The 27,949-nt window shown below is 39.2% G+C and overlaps 1 protein-coding gene across 2 annotated transcripts; it reads right to left on the bottom strand.

The window, feature by feature from the left end:
* Positions 1 to 73: 73 nt before the first annotated feature.
* Positions 74 to 27,949, bottom strand: parga (poly (ADP-ribose) glycohydrolase a). Of its 2 annotated transcripts, none has more exons than XM_031735211.2 (18): positions 27,754 to 27,949; positions 26,562 to 26,624; positions 25,749 to 26,420; positions 25,497 to 25,629; positions 23,103 to 23,225; positions 22,899 to 22,979; positions 22,462 to 22,536; positions 17,879 to 17,971; positions 16,475 to 16,629; positions 11,143 to 11,222; positions 10,987 to 11,047; positions 10,380 to 10,455; positions 7,934 to 8,081; positions 3,989 to 4,067; positions 3,785 to 3,893; positions 3,142 to 3,247; positions 1,874 to 2,002; positions 74 to 1,272 (listed from the first exon to the last, which is right to left on the bottom strand). In XM_031735211.2, the coding sequence occupies exons 2-18, from the start codon at positions 26,576 to 26,578 to the stop codon at positions 1,091 to 1,093; spliced, it is 2,319 nt and encodes a 772-aa protein (XP_031591071.2). In that variant the 5' UTR covers positions 26,579 to 26,624; positions 27,754 to 27,949; the 3' UTR covers positions 74 to 1,090. The 2 variants fall into 2 exon arrangements, with proteins under 2 accessions (XP_031591071.2, XP_039477729.1); XM_039621795.1 differs by having other exon boundaries at positions 25,749 to 26,417.

The following is a 27,949-nucleotide window of genomic DNA, read 5'->3' as shown; positions in this document are numbered from 1 at the left end:
TTCACATTGTGCCGATCACTTTAGTCAGTGAACCGTGTTTATTTGAGCAGGGAAACAACGCAGAGCAGAGAAATACATGTCATACTTTTATTAAGAAATTATAATAAAACGTACAACCTAAAAGCCTAAATTACAGTTCTATGCAATACTCACAGGCTTTAATGTAACCACAAACCCATTAAATAGAATCCACACTGCCAATCAGAAAACACAGTAAATAATAGAAAACGTGATCCCCAAAATAAATGTTGTGTAAAAACATTAACAAAAATATTGTTCGTGCCATTTTAACTTTAATTAATCCCCCTGTAGGTAGCAAATGAAGGTGTTCAGAGTAAAATGAAATGTCTAGACTGTGAGCTTAAATTTCCTGTATGTTTAATTTGAGATGATTTACATTACTAGTGATTATTTGATTGTTGTGATCCATAGTAAAATATGCCTTAAGGACAATATGTATGTTACACTTCGGTATCAGACAGGATATAAAAGAGCAGCATATATTTGTAGAATATTTGATAAATAAATGTTACCCATGCATAGACTACAGTATGGCATCTCATTCAGGCACCTCACCATAGCCTGGGTATAGTGAGTAGAGAACACAACTCATCCATAAAGTGTAGCAAACACAATACAAGACACGATAACCAGGGAGGATTATCATGTCCTGGATTATCAATGGTGAAATTTGTTCACAACCATGCATATGATGAATATTTGGGCATATTTGTATTTAGTGTGTAAAAAAACAAACAAAAAAAACCCCTCCACATTACATCTGGACTAAAGAAAGGCCTAACAGCAACCAGGATTTACTATTGCTATAAGTCTCAGAAAAAAGTCACCACATTTGGTGCCGTACTATGAGATTCCTATAATACCACCAGTGAGAAAGGCAGAACTGTGTTTTGATAGTTTGCATGTTGGGATCACAAACTTAGAGGGTGCGTGTGTGTGTGTGTGTGTGTGTGCGTGTGAGAGAGGGGGGGAAACAAGTGACCGTAACCACAATACTAAGGGCACACTGACTCTTTTACAAAGTGTGACTGGAGAAGGGAGGTAAGATTAGGTTACAGTTGTTTTCCTGTTAATGAGAGTCTGAAGTCACAGGAGACATCCCAGAATCCTTAGCACTGTTCAAGGTGTCGGAGGCTGCTGGGGAAGAGACTGTCTCATAGATGAATCTGTAGAGGCTGACGTCAGGTCGTGTCGTGTGACAATTCTTGCACACCTCGTTGAAGTACTGGTTTAAAAGGTCGTACAGCTGCCCTGTGAGGGTAAAAACGGTGGTGAAGAGAGGGGAAGAGAGGTGGAGGAGAGACAAAAGGGACGGGGTCAAGAAACATGTAAGGAAGACGGGATTTAAGAGAATAGGACCAAAAGCACAAACGGATCGTGAACGAGAGAAACACAGACACTCAAGCAGGTAAGAAAAAAAATGAAGGTGTACTCGGGCTCATTTATAAATCAAGCGCACATACGCACTCACATACTGCAATCTTTTTTTTTTCCCCCTCTGTAGCTCCACTTTAGGAAATGGATGGCTAGAGGGGAATTTCTCTGAAAGGCTTCAATAAATGTCAACAGAAGAAAAATGAAAAGAGGGGGAGGGAAGAGGCCGGGGCCAGTTTAGGCAGTAATCCACTCTGCGGCTCAGGCTGAATGGATGAGCTGAGGAGCGGGGAGATGGCCCATATGGTAGAGTACCTTAACATACCCATGGAGTGTGTGCTGTTATTTATACACACATTCCTGTAATGACACCAAGAAGGAAAACCTCCTTGAGCTGCAAAAGCAAAAAGTTCCTGTTTCTAATAATTCTACTGAGTGACCACAGCTTAGCCACAAACTTCTTGTGTGCGAATCTTACCAACGGTGACCCGTCTCTCGGTGAGGAAAGCGTGCATGTCATGAACATCTTTCATCAGCTGAGCATCTCCAAATGTGAAATACGCCACATCTCGCCCAGCCTCTGCTGCTGCCATGAACTGAATCAGCGCTGAAAAAGAGAGAAGGTGAATTTCAAGACGAAAATTCAGGCGACAACATTCACTCTATTTGCACCATTGGTTTCAGAATAAAACTATAAAGGTGTAACTGAGTGTTGAAAAGCATGACAGACTAAATAATTGGTCAATAAGCCAGATAACGTACAGCCTGTGGCACAAAAGAACAGGAGTGGCAATTTGTATTAGTAGGGTAAATAATCCAGTGTTGGTAGAATAGCCTCGTAAACAGCATTCATTCTCTGAGCTCTTGCAAATTAGGTTTCATGAGTTTTAAATATTTAACAGAATGGTTATACATTTCAGATTAATGAACACACAAAACGTGACATCATTTGCAAAAGCTCTGTAATCTTTACTTCAAAATACCCGCCTATCGTTATGTAAATACCACATCTCAAGTCAGCTCCTGGACTTTCATGTAAAATACAGTTATTAGCTTCCAAAAATACCAACTATGCTAACACTGGAGCTAATGGGCGGGGCCCCCCGGAAGCTAATATCATCCTCGGGGACTATGTGAAGTCCAGGGGATCTATTCATAGCATGCTGCAGAGGAAATTAGCAGCTTCAGTTTTAAATCCAACTGTGCAGAAGCACAACCTTAAAGCACTAATGTGCACTGCAAAAACAGGGTACATGCGCCATGAATTTAGGCATAAAGGAAACTCTGCACATCCAACACACAATTGGCCAAAAAACAACAGTAAGGGTCTCCCTGCTTATGAAGACTGATGTTGTGTAAGCCAACGGAGACCAGCATCAGCTGGATTTATGGTCTTCTTTCTCTGTAATCAATCGCCCATTTAATGGAAAACATAAATGTGTCAGATGATCTATAAAAGACTGAAAAGGGACAGTAGATTGACACCCTGGGAGAGCTTCTAATTGACTAGAGAGGCTTGAGAGAAAACAGCATCTTGGAAATTGTCGTACACTACATGCTACATAAATGCTGAAAGTCCTTCAGCAGGGGCTCTACTGACTGGGAGATGCCGTGATCAAGTCTGAGCTACTGATATTCACTGCAGTCTTGGGAATCCAGACTTAAAATTTTAATGTAAGAAATGCGACACAGATGCTAGCCTAGTTTATTTTGTAGATTTTGTTGCCATAAATCATCCAATTATACCTTTGAGCCGTGTGTCTCCACCAAAAGCTCCGCAGCCCCAGTTGCCTGTGGCCACTGCAGAGAGGTGCTTCCTGTTGGCGTTATTTCGATGGAAGCCGCAGTACGCCTGGAATGAAAACAAAAGAGGGAGAAGGATGTAAGAGTGGGGAAGACAAACAAACAGTACAGTCTTTTCTATTAAAATTAATTAAAATCACATTAATGTATAATGTGGGGGAAAGTGTTAACCCTCAGGCTGAACCATACGCAAATATAAAAATAAAGCATTTACTTGACCGAGAAGAGAAACAAGTCTGTTAAAAAAGTGCATAATATGTATTTTTATTTTTCTTAGTCATGTGGAGAAAAAAACTGCAGTAAATTGAGAGTAATACTATTGAGAGTTATGTAGTATTTAGCAGTTGAGTGGTTTTACAGATCACTTAGATTTTAACTGACATTTTTTGCAGCTGTACCAGACAAAATGTCAAAGCTCATGGTAGTGAACTTTTTATCAAAAACACTACAACATCGGCCGTGTTCTGCACCATCGCACTGACACCTTTTAAAAGGTACTACAAATTAGAGCAGTACTTTATAGGTTTCTTGCCACCTTTCACAAACACGTTTGGAAAAAGAACCGCTGAACTAAATCTTCCCTCACCTTGTTGAGTTCTCTGGTCATCTTCTCGGGGAGAAACTGTTCCAGGAAGTGCCTGTATTTAAGAGCATCAATGGCCACAATCTCTGTACATCTTCTCTGCCAGTCATCCCTGAAAATGAAAGAAAGATTTTACATTTAAAACATCAGCACAAGTACCAACAAACACACAAAAATAATCCTATGAAGGGGAGGAAAAAAGATTACCTGGGTGTCTCGTCTTCGTGGCTGCCCACCCATTTGTAACTCTCAGCATAGCCAGAGTACTTACTGTATTGTTCAGCTCCTGCAGTATATGACGAGGGATATACAATATTACTCATTGCTCAGCAGTCAGAGCACACAGCAGGTTCTAAAATCAAATTTAGCGCTTTCTATGCTCCACATGAGCATACAGAGTATCAGCTTATATTGAATTGTCATAAATAAAGCCCACTGATTTAATAAGTAATCTGCTATGAGGTTTTAAATGAAAAGCTTTGAGCTACAACTGGAGAAAATGTAAGAACAGAACAAGCAAAAATTAATTACTGACACACCCGTGTTTTTAAGAGATTAAGTCCTTTATAACACTTAAGGTTATGTCCTAAGGGTTAGAATAATACACCTGTGCTCCTTTCTGAAAAGGCTGCCCATTAAAGGCTCCATACATTATACATTAGGAATGATGTGGTTATATAACACTTTGTTGAAGAGTAGGAGTTAAACATGTGATTAACATAGAAGATTAAAGTTGTATGAGCAGAGTACGAGAAAGTGTTTCTTAAGTTAAAGGGTAGAAGCCACTAGAACAAAAACCAGCAATTATGGATAATTTTGCAAATATTTAATAAAAATATTTTAATGTACATTTTTTTCCGCATTACATATAAAACTTTTTTTGGCTTCCACTGGGGAACACATTAGAAATGGTGTTTTCTTAACCAGTAATATGCGGAGTAAGGCACTGGCTGTGCAAACAAAAGGAGCAGTTGCTTTATTTTAAGCGTACTGTGCCACTGCAGGTCCAGCCCTGCAATTAAAGTGCTTTCCACAACACCAGCGATTCCTAACGTCAAAGAACAGGCTGCCCATATCACTGTGCCCATCAAAATTCTTCCTTCTCTCTATTCACCTTGAGCCACTTCAGTCTGGCAACCGCCCATAATGGCATCCCGCTATACTGACGTCCATCAGGAGATTGCATCGCAGACCTTGCCGTCCGGTGTAAGACGCCAGTGGGCATTCAAACTTAGACTTGAGTTTTGTTTTACAAGTACTCTGACATTTAAGTTCCAGATGCACTTGAAGACTTGTGCTAGGGCATCACTAAAGATGAAGAAATATGATCAACTTGACAAAAGAGAAAAGAGTCTAGCAAGAGAAATGGGACTTTAAGAGGAAACACAGCATTCGTGCAAGGAATACTGAAGGTTTTAATGAATCTATGGCATAACTGGCCCATTCCATTAGTGCAGCAATGACCTTAGTTGGGCTATAAATTCTTTTCTGTCCAAATGTAATAAAGTTAAGTGGAGAGGAGGAGGATGGAAGAAGGAGGGGAAGCACTATGAGGGGAGGGAAAGAGGGGGACAGTGACTAACCACCTGAAGGTCACTGGGGAGAGATAGGAATTTCAAGGAAGACAACATGGCGCCACATAAAAACAGACAACGATTGGCTTGCTGACAGAGTTCGTTTTTTTTTCATTGTGTGTGTTTCTTTGGTGAAGTGGTCCAGCAGCGTGAACGTCATCCTAACTGTTTGTTTTCTCTACTTTTCAACCCCCCATAATAACAAGCATATAAAGTATGCCGAGGGACATCAGACAATGTAAATTTATTTTAATTTTTTTCAGATTTGTGTCATGTTAAAAAAATAAACCCAGAATCAATCAATAGCAGGCATTTTTGAGCGATTTAAGTTAAGTCAAAAAGATATATTCTCATGTCAAAAAGATGAATTTATCAAACAGCATAATGTCTCAAAATGATCATTTTATCAAAATAAAAGCATCAAAACAGTAAAACAAAGTAAGTGTTTATGTTATGTTTAGTTTTTTCCACACGTCTGCATATCTTAATCTGCACATACTTCTTTCTGTTGACACTGTCGAGATGTGAGGCATGGAAAAAACACAGAAAAGGTAGGATGACCATAATTGCAGGGAGGGAGGCAAATGAGAGGGAAGAATAACCCAAACAGTGAGTTGGAGGTTGAAAAATAGAGCAATTCTGCTTGGGAGAAATGAAGGATAACCAAGCAGTCCCATCTGAATCAATGCAATGGATTTACCTTCGGACTGGAAGGAAGTATGAGGGCAAAAATAAATGGAGCCCAATAAACACAAAGAGCTCAATGAACAGGAGAAAATAACTCAGTGATGGACGAAACACCGGTTTGAACCAAAATGTAATACTAGAAAGGCATGGGAGATACATAGATGTGTCTACTTTCTATTGGAGAAAGAGGAAAGCCAACACAATACCAAGGAATAATTGCCAAATAATAGCCTATATACCCCATGGCATGAAGATAAATTAAATGTAGAGTATTAATAGTCTGGTTACACCATATATCAGTGTCTAGTGGTTCTATATGTTTTGTAATAGTGTTTACTTTCTACTTGAAATAATCCAGTACATGTACATTACATAAGGGGACAGCTTGCCTTGATACTCAAGTATTATTACACAATCAATAAATCTATCTATCGATCTATCTATCTAGCCATCCATTTCATGACAATGTTTCTATGTTGCGGGCTCAGTACTCTAGATTTTCCTCTCCACAACCACCTCCTCAAGCTCTGAAAGGCGGTATAGAAGCGGGACACCAGCACATTCCAAAGCCATTAACAGATGTAAGCTCTCAAGCACGTCCTGACTCCGCCACATCTTCTCCTGGTAGGCCATACCTGTAGAAGGTGCCCGTAAGCATGTTAGTCAGATGTCTAAACCACCTCGACCATCTCCTTTGATATGTAAAGGTACTATAGCAGCTCAATACTGAGCCCCTTCTAAATGACTCCTCATCCTATCTTTAAAGGAGAGCCCTTTCGGAGGAAGCTCACTTCCCCCACTTATGTCCACAAAATTACTCTTTCAGTCACTACCTAAAGCTACTGACTTATTAGAGTAGGAATGTAGATCAACCAGTAAATTGATAGCTTTGCTGTTTCTTCACCACCACCACAGATCACACTGTACCCCACACTGCACAGCTCCTCTACTCGAGGCAGCAAGTGGACAAGTTATCTCCTTCTCAGCACTGAGTGAGCGCTCCACCCATTTCCAGCCAACAACTACTATCTCAAAATTGACTTGCCAATTATCATTCACACCATATCACATTCAGTTGCAAACCACCCCAGTATGACCAGGAGGTCATTAGTCACTGAAGCAAAAAAAACAAAACAAAACAAAAAAACCCCACCTCATCCACGAAAAGCAAAGAGGTGATTCTGAGGCCGTCAAGCTAGAGACAAGCCGCTATTTGCCTATGCCTCAAAATTCTACCCATGAAAGTTATGAAGACAACCAGTGACAAAGGGCAGCCCTGGCAGAGCCCAAACCCCACCAGAATCAAGTCCAACTAAGTGCCAGCAATGCATAGCATGCTTTCACTTAGCTATAGCCCAAAACAAGAGGCCAGAAACATCATACTCCTGAAGCACATCCCACAGGACATCCCAGGGGACACAGTCAGTCAAACTCCCATAAATAACCTTTTCAAGTGTTTCACAACCAGGTTGAAACCACACTGTTCCTCCTGAATCAGAGGTTCTAACTAATAAATGGACTCTCCGGAGGATCATGCTCATCAGGCTCTCATTATTGTTGCCCAGGTGAGCATTGAGATCCCCCGAAGGACAACAAAGTCCCCACATGGTGACTCTTACAGTGCCCTGCTCAGTGACTCCAAGAAAGCTGTTCAGCACATAAGCACAAACAAAAGTCAGGACCCATTCCCCAGGCAGAAAGAGCAGGGAGACAATCTTCTTATCCACCTGAAAACAACCCCAACACATTAAATCACTTTTTCTTTAACTTAAAAAAAAAAAAAAAAAAAATTGATTGCAGTGATCAAGTTCCCAGTAAAAATGTCATACAAATCAAAGCTTCAAGGCTTAAAAATACACATTTGCGTGAGAAAAACAAAGAAACTACACACCTGTGATGATGAGGCATTCATTGTATTCAAGAGCTTCAGTAAAGAGGCGAGAGATAATGAGTTCAGGGTTGATAAGGAACCTGATTTCTTCTTGGACCAGTCCATGTCCTGTGACTCCACCACCTACAAATCTGTTGGCAAAGTCCACCTAGTGAAATTTAAAAAAAAAAAAAAGAAAGAAAGAAGAAGGACATTTGTTGGTGGCCTCAAACTTGAAATGAACATTTATTTAAAAAATACAGATTTCTATTTGGTCTGTTGCATGACATGACATGTACGGTATGACATACTGCCCTTTGACCTATCAGTGCAAATGAGAGAATTTGTGAAATTCTGTCACTGTCACTCCTATTATTTAAACAAATACTTCAATTAGTGTCTCATTATCTATCCTTTTGTCCACTGTGGCCATTTATATCAGATAAATCTATAAAGATCATTGCAATGATCCTTCCTGCATGGAAATAATCCAATCAGGAAATTCTAACAGAACACAACCCATGAAGTCTAAACATGTACTTCAAATCTACAGTGCATGAATGTGTGCAGATTTTGCACATGTCTGAGTTTTGCATTTTCTAGGAGGCCTCACTATTCATTATCTATTCAGTGTTTATTCAACAAAGAGAAAAAGGAACGGGGCAATAAAAGGTCATTGATTTCCCTTTGCATCTTTTATAACTTACTAAAAGTACAGGACTTGTCCACCCGAAATTTTTAAGACTGAACAATATATTTGAGTTATGTCAAAAACTGCAACCAAACCGACTCGACACCAACTCCTAGTGTCACAATCTAAAGTCACAAACCCAGAGAATCAATATACAGTCAGGTAAGGAAAACAAAAGTGCCACAGCTCTGATTCTACAGGCCTCAGCTACCATGTTAAAAATTAAAGTTCATGACAATACAATTAGAAAAAGACAATAGTATGGAAGGGTTGCCAAGGGAAATCTTCTTCTCTCTCTCTAAAAAGAACATGGAAGCACAGCGTAGGTTTGCCAATTTGGATCTGAACAAACACCAAGACTTCTTGAACAATGTCTTCTGGAGATGTTTGATGAAACCAACACAGCTTCTCAGCACAAACACCTCAAACCATGTCAAGCACGGTGGTGGAGTGGTGATGAGTCGGGCTTGTTTTGTAGTCACATGACCTAAATATGTTTTTCAGCCTTAAAAAACTTCAACCAGTGTGTGAATGTGTGTGTGAATGGGTGGATGACAGGATGTGTAAAGCGCTTTGGGGTCCTTAGGGACTAGTAAAGCGCTATATAAATACAGGCCATTTACCATTTAACCCAATCCAACTAAAAAAAATACACATAAATAATGATATAAATGATATAAAATGACCGAAATAACAGTCTGGACTGATATTAATGACATTTTCCACATTTCAAAATTCTCTCTGTTACTCACAAAGTTCAAGATCTACACTGAATATAGTCCAAGAAATTACGTTTTAAAAAACAGCCCAGGGATTTGTTGAAATAAGATAAATCCATTCCAATAACCAATATGTTTTTGCTCATCTCTAGGACTTCTGTTTCTTTGGGGAAGTATTTTCAGTGTGGTGCTTGAGCTTCATGCCATGAAAGACCAGATCTTGTTTTTGTGGCACGCATAAGAGAACATCCCATTCAAATCACAATGCGGATATTTAAACAGCTTGTCAGGGGTGAAGGTTCTGCTCAGTGGCCCACAGCTACGTCAATCTGTGTGACAGTGGGTTTGTGTATGTTTTCTAACCAGCCACTCAACTCCTCACCTTCACTGGTTTACCCCTAACCTCACCCCCCCACCCTTCAATCTCACCTCCTGACAGGATGACAGCTCGCTCTGCCCTATCGAAACTCAACACACAACCAATGTCCAGCCTGCTGAGGTAGCCATCAATCCGCCTACAGGACTCCAAGCTCACTGGGTCACCCCAGTGAGATGGCTCCCCGACGTCATCTTTGTCTCTGTGTGCCTCCTTCTCCCTCATCCCCCACCCCAGGGTCCTCTCCTCCACCCTTGCCACTCGGAGCTACTCATGTGTATACATCAGCTGTCAACTAGAGTAAAATAAATGCGCCAGCTACACAGAAACAACAAGGGGGGTGAGGAGATGGGGTGACTCACTGCAGACAGAGATTCAATAACTTGCATTGATATGCACAAAAATCATACAACTGGTTTAAAGCTGAAGGTTATGTTTTTACTTTTTAAAGCAAGAAAAATGGACTGATCGACAGAATCATGCTCATTACGTGTAACGACAGTAAAAACTGCAGAATACTATTTGTATTGAAAATTGAAAATTTCAGCTCACATTAAAAAAGAAAGATGCTGTTAAGAAATGCTTTTGATATTTTTAACAAGACATGGATGACATGGAAGTATTTAATTACTGAAGTCAGAGGTAAAACTGTGTGCTTAGTGTGTGGTAAAACATTCCTACCTGGAGCATTCCATATCCATGTTCCTCAATTGTCCCTTCACAAGTGATATGCAGGCGTGTCAGCTGAGTCTGAGAACTGGACCAAAAAAAAGGGGGAGAAAAAACAAAACAACGATTACAAACATTTCAACATTCATGTGCTTGTTTAAGAAATAGTCATCCAGTTAACATGTTTAAGTGGAATACACTACACTGATGTATAAAATTAATATAAACTACCAGCTTAACCTGAAGACTTCTCATCCATATTGGGGCCCTTTACTCTTTCCTACTACTACTTTCATTGTAGGAATTTAGATAATGGCAATTAGCTGTGCACATGAGCACCAAAGAAGCTATGAGGAGTTGATGGTCACTATCCCACTCAGACAACATCAACACACTTCAGAGTTATTCAGGGAAGATTTAGTGAAACTTTGATAGAATTTCTTGGTTTTACTTCCTGTTAAAATAACAATTACTCCCCTACAACAATTACATGCCTTCATAGAATGCAGAATATGTTATTTGTTATGGACAGAGTATGCTATGAATCGCAATATAATTTATTTTAAATGCAGTTCATTAGTTCATTATGTTCATAAGGAACCAGAGAAGTAATTATTACCTTTCCCAGTCTGGTGGATTGTTTAGTGTTTGTCTTGTAAATGTAACAAGACCCTTGGGCGCTTAAAAATAAAACAGACAAAAGGTTATTTAACTGAAAGACACAGAAAAGCGCAACAACTTCTACAACATTATGTTAGTTATTTTCATTCCTTACTATTCTGTGTAACTCTCCTGAAGTAACACAGCAGAGTTTTCAATTTCTCAATTTTTCTTGGTGAAGAACCTTCAAACAACCTGAAACCAAAAGAAAATTTATGTCTGAGTTAAAAACCACTTAATTTAAAACACTACATGAAAAGGTTTATACAACTTCTGAAAAAAGGAGGAGTAAATAGGCAAATAAACAGTCAAACAAATTGAATGGTGGCACTTGGCATTGTGCTATCTATCCAACTATCCAGTAGACCAACGGGAGTGGACCTAGGATGCATGTAGAAGTGCAAGTCATCAGAGCAACACTTCCAAAGCAATGCTGAAAGCACGACTTTCCCAGAATATCTACGATGGAATATGGAGCCAAATTTAATTCAGGTCTAATTTTAGATTTTTATGGGGCAAGTTCCAGAACTTTATAATAGCACCTGTTTTTTTGACATTAAATAATGTGTTACATTTAAGAAGATGAGAGGCATTAATGTTTAACTCATTTATTATCTAAAGCTCACTGCACAACAGGAACATGAGTGAAGTCACGCTTTCAAACTGGCATGATGTCTCTCCCATCTACCCTCATCCTTCATACAACGGCACTGCCTGAGGCCCCGTTTCAGTTTTTCAGTTACTATTAAACTAGGGTGGAGGGATGGAGAGAGCATTGGATGGAAAGCTTAAATCACCCCCATTCTAGTACACTCCCTCCATTAAAAGCGACCTAAGCTGATGACTAACCATAGTTCAGGATCCATCTCTCCCTCCCACCACTTTCTGCTCAGACCGGTAAAGAAATAAAAACAGAGGGAACAAATTAAATGAAAAGGTCATTTGCTAAAAGCCTTACTCTGAGTAAGAAAAAAAGCAATTTATTTAAGATAATTTTTCCATGTCAATTTTGGTTTTCTCTACACTATTCCTTACACAGCACCTTACTCATCCTCTGTGAACCCCTTCACCCCATCAATTCCTTTAGTCAGTGTTAATTTGGCATAATGTATCCTAGAGGACAACATGACTATGAGAAAGTGTAAGTGAAACACAAGTAAATTACAGTGGGATTTACAGTATAGCCACAAATTATACCGCACTGAAGAAAGAAGGACTACTAATTATGAAGGATTTTGTTACAAAATATACTGAAGCAATTTTCATTTAAGGACAGTAATTAGTTGGTTCTTGTCCTCTATAACTGTACCTACTGCATAAAGTGCATATGGAGGCAATATTTCTGACAGTTTTGCCATTACCTGTTCAGCTATTTTCTTGCAAATAAGGTAGACCATCTCACAATGACTTAAAAACAAAAGTGGGTATTTATTTCTTACTAATGAGCCTTCATTGTTGACCAAACTGTTATTGGAATTCCCCATGTCATTTTCTTCTCAAACCTAGGAAAAGACAAGCCATAAAGAGACAAGTCCTCTGCTTTCTATCCTCTCCCTTGAATCTATCCATCACTTAACAGAGGACAAATCTCGACAGTTCTGCCAAAACAGCAATCAGCAGATTGCTTGCTGCTGTTTGCCCAAGACAGAGCGTTAGTGTAACTGATAAGCAAAGTGACGGACACTCCCTCAATTACTGCAAGAAGGGGAGGGCCCGTAACGATCCAGGACCCATTTTAGACTGCAGTGGTTGTCTCGTCTCATCTCCTCAGAAACACAAAGACTTTTTTCCCCCTCTCTTGGTGTTTCCTGTATTTTGCTCTAGGCAGAAATACTGACAGTGAAGGCAGACCCAAGTGGTTCTGAAACAGCCAACGCTGCAACTGAAATCAATACTTACATCATTACAGACACAGATATCGTGCCCTCAAACAGATGACACACAGATGACACTGAAAGTGCAATTATGGTTTAGATAAAATAAGGCAGCTGAAGGTTATATGGACCAAATCAAAGATAATTAGTAGGATGACAGGATTTGTAAAATAATTCCATTGAACCTTAAAGACAGAGCAGATGCATATTACTCTGAACTAGAGGAGGGAGTTCCTTGCAGTATAATACTATAACAACTAGAAACATTTAGGAATTCAGGCAGATAGCAGGAGACTATGTAAAGCTACAGAGTGGGATCGCCAAGTGCTGGGGCGCAAAGTGGTTCCTAACACTCTGCTGACTCAGTAACTACAGAGTTGCAAACCTCTGCTGGCATTGACATTAGCAGTTTTTTTAATGACATAGGTTTCCACTGTCAAGCAGCTCCTGTAGATGTGATGTGGCGACCAGTACTTTGTCTATATAGTCTAAGATGCATAAATCAAGTTATATTGATATGAATGAGATGTTATTGCTGTGAATTAAAATCATATTGTGCTTTTATAAGATGATAAGGGGCATAAATATATAGACAGTATAAAAGGTGAATTCAGCCCATGGTTGCTGAAGTCCGGTTTTGAAGATCTCTGGCTCTCTTCCACATTTTCTCTTCATTCACCCTCAACCGGTCGAACCACATGGCTGTTTTTTTCCCCACTGTCGCCAAGTGCTTGCTCATAGGGGATGGTCTGATTGTTTGCAGTTTTCCCTGTATTATTGTAGGGGTTTACCTGGCAATATAAAGCACCTTCAGGTGACTGTTGTTGTAGTTTAGCCTTATATAAATAAAACCAAATGGAATTCGACTGAAAGATGAAATTGAGTGTTTCTGCTATTGCCTTGGGTCCGACTGTGAAACCGCACACTCATTTGATAATGACTTGTGATCAACAGTTTACAAGCCAGTAAACATGTGGTTTCATAGCACAGATAAGCCTCCACTTTTGAAACATAATACAATGAAGATTTACAAATTCAAATCAATTTTTATTCAATATGATTAAAAAATGAGTGACTGGGGCCATAAACTCAGATCAAAAGTGTTTACAAAGGTCAGATCAGAAAGCCGCTCTTCCACAGACTTCTACAGGACCAGAAGTATTTTTTTCAACTACAGCTATTGCCATCTGGTGGCTTTCAGATAGAATGAAGGCTTTTAGGCACTTCTGCATTGGCCACATGTTTCACACAGTCTACACATAAATGTTGCCAACGGGTCATCTTAGCCTGTTAGTAGGTGGTTGCTAGGCAATGTCATGGCATCATAGTATCAGATACAGATAAGAACCATCAGAGGTCAAATATGTACCCGTGTGCCCATTTTGATTGCTCAAAATGTTGTTTGTGGGCAGATTTTGTGTGTTATGCTAAGATGATTCTGTTTTAATAATATCCATTTTCCACCTTTGAATTTCTTTTTCTCCACAGCAAGTTAATTTATTTTCCAATTTATTTTGACAAACACCACCATGACGAGTCATGAAGTAGTCACTCTGGTGAGTCAAACTGGCGCGGGAATCCATTAAGCGCCTAAAATGAATACAAATGTTGATATTTGGCAGCAGTGTATCAATAAAGCAAGAGGCAGCCTATACAATAAACTGAGAAATGTATTTTGTTCCATCTGAAAATGACCAGCAATTAGAGCCCATGTAGATAGCAAGGAATGTCAAAATTCATAGCACTAAATGTTCATGTTCTGCAAAGAATATGGGAACTCATTATAAGGTATTACCGAACCTACGCCTTCAGTGTGTCAGGCAACAACCCAAAGGTATTGCAAATGTCACTAATGAGGAGAAGGGGCCTCATGGAAATAGGGGAAAATTGAGTTGAGGTATTGTCTGGACAGTGTTCAGGATATACAGAGGCACTTACTGTCCAAACATGAAGTTGCAAAGCATGTAACAACATCTAATTATAACTCTGTTACCAGCCCATCTCACCTATAAACAATATGTCAACTTTCTAGCCACAACTGGGGGAAAAACACTTGCCTATCCAAATGCCTATCCAATTCAATTAGCTACCTGTTCATAGTCATCGTGTCATAACTTTTCACACTCAGACAAGTTTTGTTTTCTGTAATAATTTCTTTTGTTCTGTTATACACAAAACTTTGTTTTGTGTCAAAATGCATTCCAATATATGTCTGAAGCTCCACATGTTATCCAAATTAAGATACCATCATCCACAGTTCTAGTCCTGTTTCACGTAAATTCTTCTTTTTTGTTACCAATACTCAACAAAACAAAACACTGACCAGGAAAACACAACGGTAAAAATAATTTTCCATCCAGATAAACTTCTAAATACACTTACAGGAAAAAAACCAACAGCCACTATAAACAGAAGAACTGACTTAGATAAATGTAACCACATCTGTAAGAAGAGAAACCAGATCAGTGACGTAGTGGCTCATCCAGGTCACCATCCATCACAATTCACAGGTTACTGCTCATAAAACGAGAAACAAAATTTGGTTGAAAGCCTATTAGGCGATCATTGAGTGCAATAGGAAGGAATAGAGATTCTTGTGAATTATGGATGAGGGATGCTTCACTGTGACATAAGCTCATCGGTCATTCAGCCGAATTAGTTTAAAAAGAAAAAGGTTTTATTCTTTTAAGGTGGAAAATTATGTTCTCTCCTTTTAGGTAGATCTTAAAAAGATCTGCTATATCTGCTATATCTTTACCATGTCAACTGCCAGCTATACTTCACACCTGTTATGCAACAGCAGAAGAGCTATCATTGTTACAAGTTTTAGCTATATACTTGCATCACTTACTTTTTTTTTTTTTTTTTTTACAAATAAAGTGACACTTCAAGTTATGAGAAGCCAGTGACACTCAGACAAGCAGACAAGTGTTCGCTTTAAAACAGTCTATTATAACAATTTGTTTCCATTAGCTAACCCAGGCTTTCTTAACACACCACTGGTTCTGAGTAGGTAGTAAGAAAGAACTCCAATTTAACACTCCTACTGGGATCTCCCTCCCACACATGGGGTATAACATAGAGAAAGATCCTCAGCCCACAGCCCCAGCCTCAAATCTATAACATGATGTTTGCAGTTACACCACAAACTGCAATTTAACAACTAAAAAAAAATGACAAACTGTGGCTTCATTCAAACAGAAAACAAGAAATAATTCATCTATTAAGGGTTTTCAAGGCAGTAGTGCCCCCTGATGGATATAAGTTTATTTTGAATGGTAGGATCATTAAAAACAGAGTCACTCAAAACAATCATACTGAGGCAGATAGCTGAAATTTATAAGAAAAAAACTCTATTACTGATATGTATTACAGATACTGAGGGATGGATTTGATCCTCAGTTATAGGGTAGAACAGCAAGAGGCTCCAATTACCTTGGATGTCCTCTGTCCTGCTCTAAATAAAGGTTTACAAAGCAACATTGTGGGCACTGAAGGGGAAAACTTTTTTTATGAACAAAATACTAATAACAGCAGGCTGCTGGTGATTTATTTTGTTTTGTGTGCTTTCACCTGTAGAAGTTGATCTCAGGATAATTGCCATACTCGGATTTGCGGGAGTTGCGTCGAGGGAATGTGCAGAAGAAGGCGTTGGCCAAAAGACAGGCTATTTGCCCCTGAGAAAGGGTCAGAGACTGATTCATCCTTGACTTAAGTAAAGGAATTGGCTGTAAATAGAGAAAAAAAACAGAAAAATCAAAAAATCCAATGAGTGATTTGATGCTACAACGCCAATGCTACAGTGACAAAGCAAAAAGTGAGATAAGGGATTACAGTAATAAAGAGTGATGCAGAAAAAACAGACAAAGTAATATGGGTTTAGTGGTGTAGGCTGAAGAGCTAATGAGGGTAGATAATTAGTTTAGCAATCTAGCAAACAGAGGAGACACAGAGAGTTCCATTAGGTAAATGGGTGGTAGTAATTAAGGTCCCAGTTCTCTTGCTCTCCCCCAGGTTTGTTCAGTCAGGCACACAGGGCCCATCCATCTTTACTGATTAAGGCTAAAGAGCCTCCCAAGGCTGCCCAGTTAGCAGATCAATACCAGCTCTAATAACGCACATATAAATATTAGGCTTGACGCTTAATACTGCCAAACAAAGCTGAGAGAGTCAGAAAGCTTCATTATTCAATATCTGCAAATAATGCCCTTTTAAAATGGAATCTGTAACAGAAATTCCCTCCTCTAGTTAAAGTGGATAATACTTAAACTTCTGCCCCTGGCTCTCAACATAAACAGGAACTAGAGGGATTCCCCTATCCTGCAGTGCAAAGTGGGAGCTGAATTCTCTTTATTAAATTATACTGAAGACTGAAATGGATAACGTGATTACAAAAATACCAATCCTGTAATTCTCATATAGCTAAAATTGATGACAGAAGAGGGAAACAAGGATAAATGGACATGACATTTAAAAAGACTCTGACATGGATCTCCGTGTAATGTGAACTGCAAAAAGGCCTTCTGGGGTTCAAAGCGTCTGATTTCAAACCCGCACTACCAATGTGTCTTGCTCGGAACAGGAATACTTGTGGAAATCTAAAGCGATAGACTGCATTTTAAAATTCAGAAGTCCCAACTTAGTGCACCAAATTCACAAAAAGTAAGTGGAGTTTCGTAAGTGCACAAGCATAGCACATGAAATGGATGGCAGAACATGGGCCTCTCCTCTCCCAGTCCTCTTTTCTAATGAAGCAGTTCCTGATATGGACCAAAGAGTTGGATTTATTAGCTGCAAGTTGTAACTCATAAGTTGATGCACCATCTAACCCTTCCTGCTAACTTACCACACTTATATTCGTCTTCCTGCATACCTCAAACACTGCTACTTTCACTAGTAATGCCTCACCTTTACACATTTCCAAAGCCCTTAAAAATAGATAATTTGGTATAAATACAGACAACAATCAATACCTACCATTGTGCACAGCCGAGGAGCTGTAAGTGCAAGATTAACCATAGCAGGTAGTATGGTATCAAACAGTTGCTGTACCTCACAATGCTCAAGACACTGAAAAGACAAAAAAAAAAATACATGTAAGCTTAAGTATTGTTAAATGAGATATGTGTCGAGCTGACTGCCTACTTAGGCAGTCAGTTACTCGGAGCCAGCAGTCAGAGTGACTGATTATATGTAAGTTGACATATTGTTTTGTCACACCACAGATTTCTCTTACCAAATGGAGAGAAAAAAAAAAAAAAACGTAACTTTTTTGTTATTCATTTAAGAATCAAACCAGTGCTTGTTTTTGTGCTTTACATTTTATGCTCATTGACTCAGAGCGTGATTTTGACTTGTTTTTGTCTAATAAAAAACAAAATCATTCTTATTTATGTATAAGTACAAGCCAAGAACCTACGTCTTCATTTCTTGCACTTTGAAAACTTTCAACAAATATACTGGAACAAATCATTCAATGTAATAAATATGAGTTTTAACATCAATCCATCTATTTTCTTGCACTTATCTAGTTTATCACAACTGCCAAAGTGTGAGAGACAGGATACATCGTAGCCTGGTCGCCAGTCTGTCACAGAGCTAACAAGGATGACCCTGACGAAGGCCACAAGCCGAAACGCGTTGGTCAATTATTAAAGCTGTTCTTCGTTTCTCAAGTGTTGCTGGAGTTCCTGCTTTTTTAATTCTTTCATCTTCTCCATGCACCTTGGAAGCAGGTGAAGTTGTGCCAGGATTTTTTGCTGTGATTTACAGAGCTAACAAGGACAGACAACCATTCACATGCACATTCATGCATAGGGCCAATTAAGGCTCAAATTAACCTAAACCCAAGTATTTTACACATGTTGATGTGTGTTGAATTTTATAAATAAAATAAAAGAAATTTTCCACGCATTGCTTTCCTCATTGAATATTAACAAAACAAATGATGCATGGGTTTCATGCAATTAAAAAAGAGCCATAAATTATTCCTTGTTTTGTGCATTTGTTGTTAATTTTCCTTCAATTTTAAACGTGCCATTTTTTAAGGTTTAGTATTGTTTTCTTAAGCCAAGGACACAGGATGGAACTGAAAATCTGAGGATGAGCCAACTGTTTGATTAACTTTACATGGTCTAAAAACAGCTTTACAGTGAGTCAGAGGTCATAAAACTACACCAGTAAGCAATATCTACGCAATTTTTTCCTCATATCCAACAATAAAAACTCTAGTTTCAGTTTATTGTTGTTATAGGATGAACTCCCACTACTCAGATATCAATAATCCCAACACTTCAACAGTGCAAAAAACAAAAAAGAAACAGAAATGCTGCAGAGGTGTTCACTACACAGAACCCTTTTCCAAAGAAACTACCATCAATCTAGGAATGAGCTCGCCACAGCTGAGGCATCCATACTTCAGCCTGAAGCTTACCTCAGCATCCATCTGCAATTCCCTCTAAAATAAACACCCAGTTATTCCATCATACGCCCCAGATTTACAACGCAATCATTTATGAGTGTATTGGCTTCGAATGTCACTGTCATCAATCACATGCCTTATTCTATCAAGGTAAGCAGGGGAGCTTGTGCTGATTAAATGGACCTTCTGGGAGCAAATGCAAATGACCAATTGTGGAGAGAGTGGCAGGGTGGCTTGATTTTCCACAGGAAGTCTTTGGTGGTTGATTTGGCCAGGGGCATTTATATGGCTGCAGAGCAGGTCTGACTAAATGCTGTCAGGAGTAATGAGCTGGCAGACATCATAAAGCGCTCCTGTGGGACTAATAGATGGTAGCTGGTGATGCGGCAGGATGAGGGCAGAAAGACAACCCACCCCCCTTTCCACAGCTAGAGCAGCTCACCACAAGGTTAGGGTGGACACACAAACTATACATTTCACATCCATAAATATGACAGACCGAGTTTCATCAGGGCAGTCTGGATTTAGTGATTCATAGCATAGTGATTGATTAGACATTGATCTTCCATACATTCTAGTCTTTATAAGTCATTTTAATTTTCTGGCAGCTCAACCTTCACAACTCCTGATTTGACTATTTAATTTAGAGGTCTTCTAAGGGTGTTTTCCCCAATACATTTAGTGTCAAACCCTGACATTTCAAGGCATTTTTAACAGTGAGAGAGACAGAAGCAAACAAGCAAGCAACAGGGCACAAAAATGAGAGGAACAGCCTTGTTGTCTTGCTGCTATATATATGTTTGTGTACTGAAACATCAGCTGCACTGTACTCCTGGACTGGTTTTGTGCTTAGCCCTCAGACATTCATCAGAAAATGACACAGTGACAGTTTCATTCGGCAGAGGAGAAACACTAAGACAATTTACAGACAAGCCCTAATTTGGAAACCTCTTCTTTTTTACCTTATGGGTATTACATGCCGAGCGGACTGTCAGTCACAGGCCCAGGGGCAACGTATCCCGTCACTATTTTACCCCAGTGATACAAGATGTTGCACCACATTTAATTAGGTTGTATTGGCTTAGAAGTTCAATGGTTAGCATTCATAATGACCACAAAGAATAAATATGACACTGAAAACTGTTATATCAATCAGCTGGTTTGGCCACTGTTATACAGGGTGGGCCATTTATATGGACACACCGTAATAAAATGGGAATGGTTGGTGATATTAAAGTCCTGTTTGTGGCACATTAGTATATGTGAGGGGGCAAACTCCTCAAGATGGGTGGTGACCATGGTGGCCATTTAGAAGTCGGCCATCTTGGATACAACTTTTGTTTTTTCAATAGGAAGAGGGCCATGTGACACATCAAACTTATTGGTAATGTCACAAGAAAAACAATGGTGTGCTTCTATTCAAGAATATTCAGTGGGTGGATTCATCACTTGGCCAACTGTTGCTTATGTCAGCGGTCCCCAACAACCAGCCCACGGACCGGAGTCATTTGGTATTGGGCTGGTACCGGTCCATGAGTCGTTTGGTGTGAAATTTATGGCTTTCAGGGTTTTTATTGTTATTTTTTAAACGTTTTTATCGTTAACTCTGTTTCCCTGGGTCTTTTCCTGTATGTTATGAATAAGAATTTCCCTTTTTTTGGATACCAGTACTGGTTTTATTTTGTTGTATTTATCCGCGACACCTTAAAGGCCGGTCTGTGAAAATATTGTCGGACATAAACCGGTCCGTGGCGCAAAAAGGGTTGGGGACCTCTGGCTTATGTAATCAAATTCTGGTTTCTACTGTGTCATTTAAACACTGGTTTGTCCTTCTCCAGTGAGCGCCGCTTGCCTTTATAAAATGTCTTTGGAACATAAAAATGACAAAAGTGGGGGAATTGCTGTGGTCACGACAGCGAGCAGGCAGTTGGAGTCGCTGATGAAATTGCTTCCGGGAAGAGCAACTTACTGCCTGGCCTTACTTAGCATCCTTACAGACTTAATGGGGCCTTTTAATTAAATTGGATTAAGCTATAAAAAGGCTTAGACCGCTATTGATCTGCCAAGCTTTCTGGCTTACTAAGAAATTATTTCACAGAGAAGGAAAAAAAAAACAATTCTGAATGGGCTAAATTTAGCTGAGTAATCCACGATGAGAGGGAACAAGCATTAGGTTTAAATAACAATTTGGCTGGACTGTGCTGGATATCTCAAGCACTCACTTAATTCTGAACATTGCATTGTTATAACAATTTTGTTCCTAATTGATATACCCAAGAAGAGGAATAAAACAAATGCTTCTCTAAATGTAGCTATAAAATTAGTCTTCAAATTGAATTTGCTTTGCCATCTATCTTTAGGCTCTTTTGGGTGGTGGTGTAGTTAAAATATAAAGTTTCAGCCTGTGCAGTAGACATAATAAGTAATAAAAATCATACTTTATCTACAATCTCTAAGGAGAGAAACTCTGTAAAAGGGCTGACACTTTAAAAAGTTATCTTGTAAAATTGAATGACAAGAAATCATTGTCCCATGTCTAAAAATGTTATCCTCATAACATGTGTGCAATTATAGCCCCTAACTGTCTGAAAAGAGGATAAGAAGTATTTAAAAAGATAAAGAGGAAGGCAATAAAAAAGAAGACATTCCCCTGGTTCACCTGAAACAGCTGGTGCTGCTATGCTCTGTGCTCATCTGTCCTAAACGTGCTCCCGGGAGACTCCCAGGTACCGTGAGGGGATGACACACACTAATGGGCTTACAGTCAAACAAAGACAAGCAGATTCCCTTTGTGATAACAACTTTAGTTTACTATCAGCTTTGGATTCATTCTTTATTAGACTAACATTTAACCAGATAATCATGGTGACTTAAATTTTGCTGGGACTTGCAAGTCTACAAGGTTCAATCAGATTCAAATAAATGGCTTCATTTCTTTATGAGTTTGTTTTCATGGTAAAGATCTCATAAAAGGGTTCTTAGGTCTGCCACGTTCAGCAAACATGTCTGTAAAGGACAAGTTGTTGGAATTATAACATTTTCAGTAGTCCATTAGGAAGTTGTGCTAATATTATGCCTTTCCTTTTGTACAAGACAAGCCCATAAACATCAGGTAACGGTCGGATACTGAACATCGTACCTCTGTACAAAGAAGGTTCAGGGCAGTGAAGTCCCATTTCTTTGCATGGGCTGTGTTATACCTCAGGATTGCATCCTGAAGAGAAGAATGAGAAGTTAGAAGTGAAATTGAAAATGTAGCATTTGCGCACAAAAGTACAAATCTAGTTTTATACATGGTGTAAAATACAACTGTTGCAAACTCTGCCACCATGTGGTTGCTTATGGAATATGATTTGTATCAACAATATAATTGGAAACAAATGTGCCCAGAAATTCTTCAATATTTTGTAAAACACTTAAAAGCCTACTGTGGTCATTTGTTTGGCAACTCTGGCAACACAAATTTTTCCGCTTTTTGAAACAGTCTACTGGAGTGTAAGCGTTTACCGAATCAGGGATTCAACTGCTTGGTTTCCATATTTTAGGTTTGACTAACCAGTCTCTCTGATCTCTTACCCTCACATCCAGACAACTTTTGAACCCCCTCTGCAAAGCAGTGCAGATTAGGTCCCATCGACTTTGGACGCCATTTCCATCCTACACAACATCAAAAAAAATTAATAAATACAAACTTTTCTTACATCAGTGTTCTTGCAGTAACTAACTTTATTGTACTGAAATGGCATGTCTGGATGGAGGGATGCTATACAACTATTATACCTCGGTCTCCATAGGAAACAGATTCTTCTCAGAGCAGGGCATCTTCACTGACGAATCATCCCATGCATCCTTGAACTTGGTAGGGTATGGGACAGGGACTTTTCCCTCCCTGAGGAGATCTGTCTGTAACAGGGAAATAAGGGAAGCAAGGGGGAAACATGTTCTTTACAGGTTACTGTTGTTTTTAGAGAAATTATGACGAAATTAACTGTTTTCCCTTTGCTCATTAAAACAATGGCTTTTGGTTTAGCTTTAAAAGCCCCTGAATGTTAGAGCACAGCTTGGTAGATAGTGTAAAAAATTAAAGAATAAACTAAAATTTCTATATAGGCTTATCTTATATAAGGCATTTTTATTGCCTCACACTAAAGGTAAACGCATAGAAAATAAAAATACAAGCATTACATATTTTCAAGTCATACATTTCTTTGATGCGTAATGAACTAAAAGACAACCAGTTTTCAGTGTACACATTAGATCTAATTAAAACATTAATTACAAATAGATTTTCATTCTTGGAATTTAGTGATTGGCAGCATCTAGTTTGTGTGGCAATGTTTGGTGATGGTAAGAGCAAGTTGTAGCAGTAAAGCAGCACTGACTATGTCCCTGTGGGACGAGCAGTGGAGGATAGTCTGATAGGACTGCTACTGACAAGAGCCCCTCAGGGGATCATGGAGGACGGCTTCACTCGGCCCAGCACTGTCTCTCTCATTCTCATTCACCCTGTCTGCATCTCAAGAGCCATTCTTTACGTCATCTTTGCCAATCTTCCCAGTCTTATTTTCTCTTATATAAACACATTTCATCAAGCAAGTGATAATACACACTCACCAGACACTTTATTAGGTACACCTTGCTAGTACTGAGTTGGACCTCCTTTTGCCTTCCGAATTGCTTTAATTACTATAGCATTGATTCAACAAGGTGCTGGAAATATTTTGGTCCATGTTGATATAGCATCACACAGTTGCTGCAGATTTGTCGGCTGTACAGCCATGATCCAAATCTCCTGTTCCACCACATCCCAAAGGTGCTCTGTCGAACTGAGATCTGGTGACTGTGGAGGTCATTTGAGTACAATGAACTCATTGTGATGTTCAAGAAATCAGTTTGAGATTATCTGAGCTTTATGACATGATGCATTATCCTGCTGGAAACAGAAAGATGATAACCTGTGCACTGTGATCATTCAGAGATGAAAAGATAAACTTAGTCAGCAACAATACTCGGGTAGGCTGTCATGTTGAAACAATCCTCAGTTGGTACCAAAGTGTACCTAGAAAATATCCCATAGACTATTACAACCACCACCAGCCTGGACAGTTAATACAAGGAAGGATGGAGCCAGGTTTTCATGTAGTTTAATTCAACTTCTGAATCTGCCATCCGAATGTCACAGTACAAATCAACACACGTCGGACCAGGCAACGTCTTTCCAATCTTCTATTGGATCATTTTAGTGAGCCCATGTTAACTGTAGCCTCAGTTTCTTGTTCTTAGCTGACAGGAGTTGCACTTAGTGTGGTCTGTTACTGCCGTAGCCCGTCTGCTTCATGGTTAGACATGTTGTGCATTCAGAGATGCTCTTCTGCATACCTTGCCTGTAACAACCGGTTATTTGAGTTACTGTTGACTTCCTATGAGACTGAAGAACTCTGGGCATTTATCTCTGACATGCCATTAGTAGCCAGAGAACTGCCACTCACTAAATATTTTCGCTTTTTCACATTATTCTCTGTAAACCCCAGAGATGGCTGTGTAGGAAAATCCCAGTAGATAAGCATAAGTATTAAAAGACTGAAAGAGTGAGACAGTAACAAAGGAAGACATTCCCCTGGTTCACCTGAAACAGCTGGTGCTGCTATGCTCTGTGCTCATCTGTCCTAAACGTGCTCTCGAGAGACTCCCAGGTATCGGTGAGGGGATGACACACACTAATGGGCTTACAGCCAAACAAAGAAATGCAGATTCCTTTTGCAATAACAACCTTAGTTTACTATCAGCTTCAGCATCATCCTTTATTAGAATAACATTTGAACAGATAATTATGGTGAGTTAAACAAAATCTGCCTCACAGGTTAACAAGGCTCGGTTGTCAGCAATGTGATTTAAATGAGTGGCTTTATTTCTTTAGGAGTCTTTTTTTTTTTTTCAAAGTAATACTTTTGAATTACAAATATTAAAGCATGTTGGGCGGAAAACATCTTTTTTTAAATTCCCCATAACCTGAAATACACAGAGCAGCGATCAACATTCATGCCACCTTCAAATTCACTTAAATAACCTTTCTTCCCATTCTGATGCTTAGTTTGAACTTCAGCAGGCCATCGTGAACATATCTGTATTAGCAAATACAAACATCCACAAAGGAAGAAGTGGCTGTTGACTCACCCTGACTGTGACAGTGTGATGAGGTGCTGATTTCAGGTGAGACAGAGGAGGGGCACACTGGGGTAGTCTGTTCAGCTCATCTATGGGCGTCCCCTGCCATCTTGTCTCAATGTTATGCGATGGGCATGAAACACTATACAGAAAAAAAGCAGAACAGGTAAGCAGACAGCAGATTAACTAAAGAAAATTCTGAATATAATGGCACTAGGGCACAAAAAAAAAAAGTTGTATAGTGAAAATCTTTCCAAGGACCTTTGCAAAATTGCATCTGGCTGGCTTTCAATTAAGTCCTGGCTCATATTAGATGACCCACTGTGCTCTGCTATCTCAGCATCCTCGGATCCCATTGCAGGAAGATGGTCTCTTTCTTTGGTTGAACTTCCTGGATCAGAGTCTTTGATAGTCTGCTGAGATTCCATTACCTGAGCCTTTGCAAAGGCAGAGTGCTCTGCACAAAAACCTCCATCACAATCCTGGTCTGCAGAGTTGTTGAACAGGGTTTTACAGACTGGACTATCAGGACTGAGCATCTCCACATCAATGGAGTTACACACTGGGTTTTTGGAATTAATACTAAGACAGAGATTGAGTTTTGTATTGGTAGTGTGTGGAGCAACACAGGTTGTCTTAGAGGGGTGAGGGCCTGGTGAACTGGGCCTCTTAGATTTCTGCCCATTAGAACACTGTGTTGGAGCTGTGTTACTTTTGCTGCATGTGAGCACAGCTTCATCCGTGTCACCTGCAGACCCACAGTCCATCAAATTCTGGGAAGACACATCATCATGTGTGTTCTCTGTTTGTGCACTGTATCCTGTAGCATCAGACGTTTGTGGTTCAAAACAGAGTTCATCTCTTTCATCTGTGAGGTTAGTTTTTGGAGGATCATTCTTTACATCTTCTTGATTAACCTCAGCGTTAAAACTGCTGCAAAAAAGAAAGAAAATAAAACATATAAAATATACTTTTATCATAATCACACATTTTCCATCAATATGTTCTTTAATTAGCAGTACATTGGAAATTAATCATGCAAGGCCAAGCAAAATGTTAACTTGGATACTTTACCTCGTTTGAGAATCCATAACTTCATCCACGTTTAACACGTCACAGAAGACTAATCAGAACCAGCTGTATTAGAGAGAAAGAAAGTAAATATACTGGCACAGTAAGAAACTGCAGTTTATATACACTCATCATTGGCATGTCAGGGTAATTTGAGGCTTTTAATGGTTTCTTTGAACTTTTCCAGGGTGGCATGATTATGCAGCAAGATAATCACTTCAAACAACTGTACATAAGTACAAGTTATGCGGCTGTGTCTTTTCCAACGTCTGGAAATATACCCAAAGTGTTAGAGAGGAACTGGTAAGGATGTTCAGTGATAACCCTGGAACTACATAGGCTAAGCCTCCCGTTAAGTGGCAACTACTGGAATGCCAGCATCAATGTCCACACTGACAATGCCATGGACTGGAGGAGTATCTCCATGTACTTCAACTTCATCTCAAATCAATAGCTAACCAAAAATTAATATGGGTGCTTATATATTTGAGCTTGTATATATACTTTTGACCAGGTGTGGATTAGAAAAAAAAAACCCAAATTCACTTCATTTTTTGCACCCAATTCTTGTATTTTAAAGTGATTACAGATTTATGTTGTACAGTCATTAAAAGAACTGTTCAAAGAAATCCTTACAAACCAGAAATAAACATGACATTCAGCCTTTGTAAGCAACAACATAGAAACAATAGAAATGCACTGGTCTTGGTATGTATAACTGGACTTTAATACAGTGAAATACAAACTTTGTTTATTCCTAGTACCGGGTAGAAGCTACAGTAAGACCTAAATAGGTGTTTTAGTCCACTTATTACATTCTGTGACTTCAGCGAAGATGTTCGTAGGTAGATGTTCACAGTAAGTTACAGATTTTAGTTAATTTTACCTGTATATATGTGCATTAATTACAGACAAAGACGGCACACCGCGAAAAAAACGCACAGCTGAAAGCCCCAACAAAGCTACGACGAGCTGGCCAAGCATATTTTCTTCATTTGACATGTCACTTTCACGCTAAAACGACAGATTTTTCTTTATCTTACTACCCTGAGCGCACTGCAACAACACAGCATCTTTAGCTAACTTAGCTTTGATTGGCTATAAATTCTGAACGTTAGCCTCGATTACTGTAGCTCGGATTAACCTATACAAGCTAACAGTGCAGTCGTCATTCAAATAAAGAAACGGAACTTACAAGCTTGTTCCTTGTTCAAGGCTTTTAAATATAAACTATTTTTCTCCACATTATTCACTTTCACTTCGAGATGCTTATTCTTCTTCTTGTGGCTTTTAAGGGCGGATAGCACACCAACTTACAAGTGCATTGCCGCCACCTGCTGGACCGGTGTAAATACACGTAAATAAATGCTAAGATGGTAAGTGAAAAAAAT

This window comes from Oreochromis aureus, linkage group 13, assembly GCF_013358895.1.
Source record: "Oreochromis aureus strain Israel breed Guangdong linkage group 13, ZZ_aureus, whole genome shotgun sequence".
NCBI lineage: Eukaryota > Metazoa > Chordata > Actinopteri > Cichliformes > Cichlidae > Oreochromis > Oreochromis aureus.
The sequence above is the reverse complement of the archived record's forward strand: the minus strand, read 5'-3'. Positions and strand labels throughout refer to the sequence as shown.

Bases quoted from the DNA above. Each gene is read 5' to 3' on its own strand.
- parga (XM_031735211.2), bottom strand. The intron at 11,223-16,474 runs GTGAAAGCACAC...TTTTGGTTTCAG, and splicing joins CCTGAGATCAACTTCTACAG to GTTGTTTGAAGGTTCTTCAC. The intron at 11,048-11,142 runs GTAAGGAATGAA...TTTATTTTTAAG, and splicing joins CAGGAGAGTTACACAGAATA to CGCCCAAGGGTCTTGTTACA.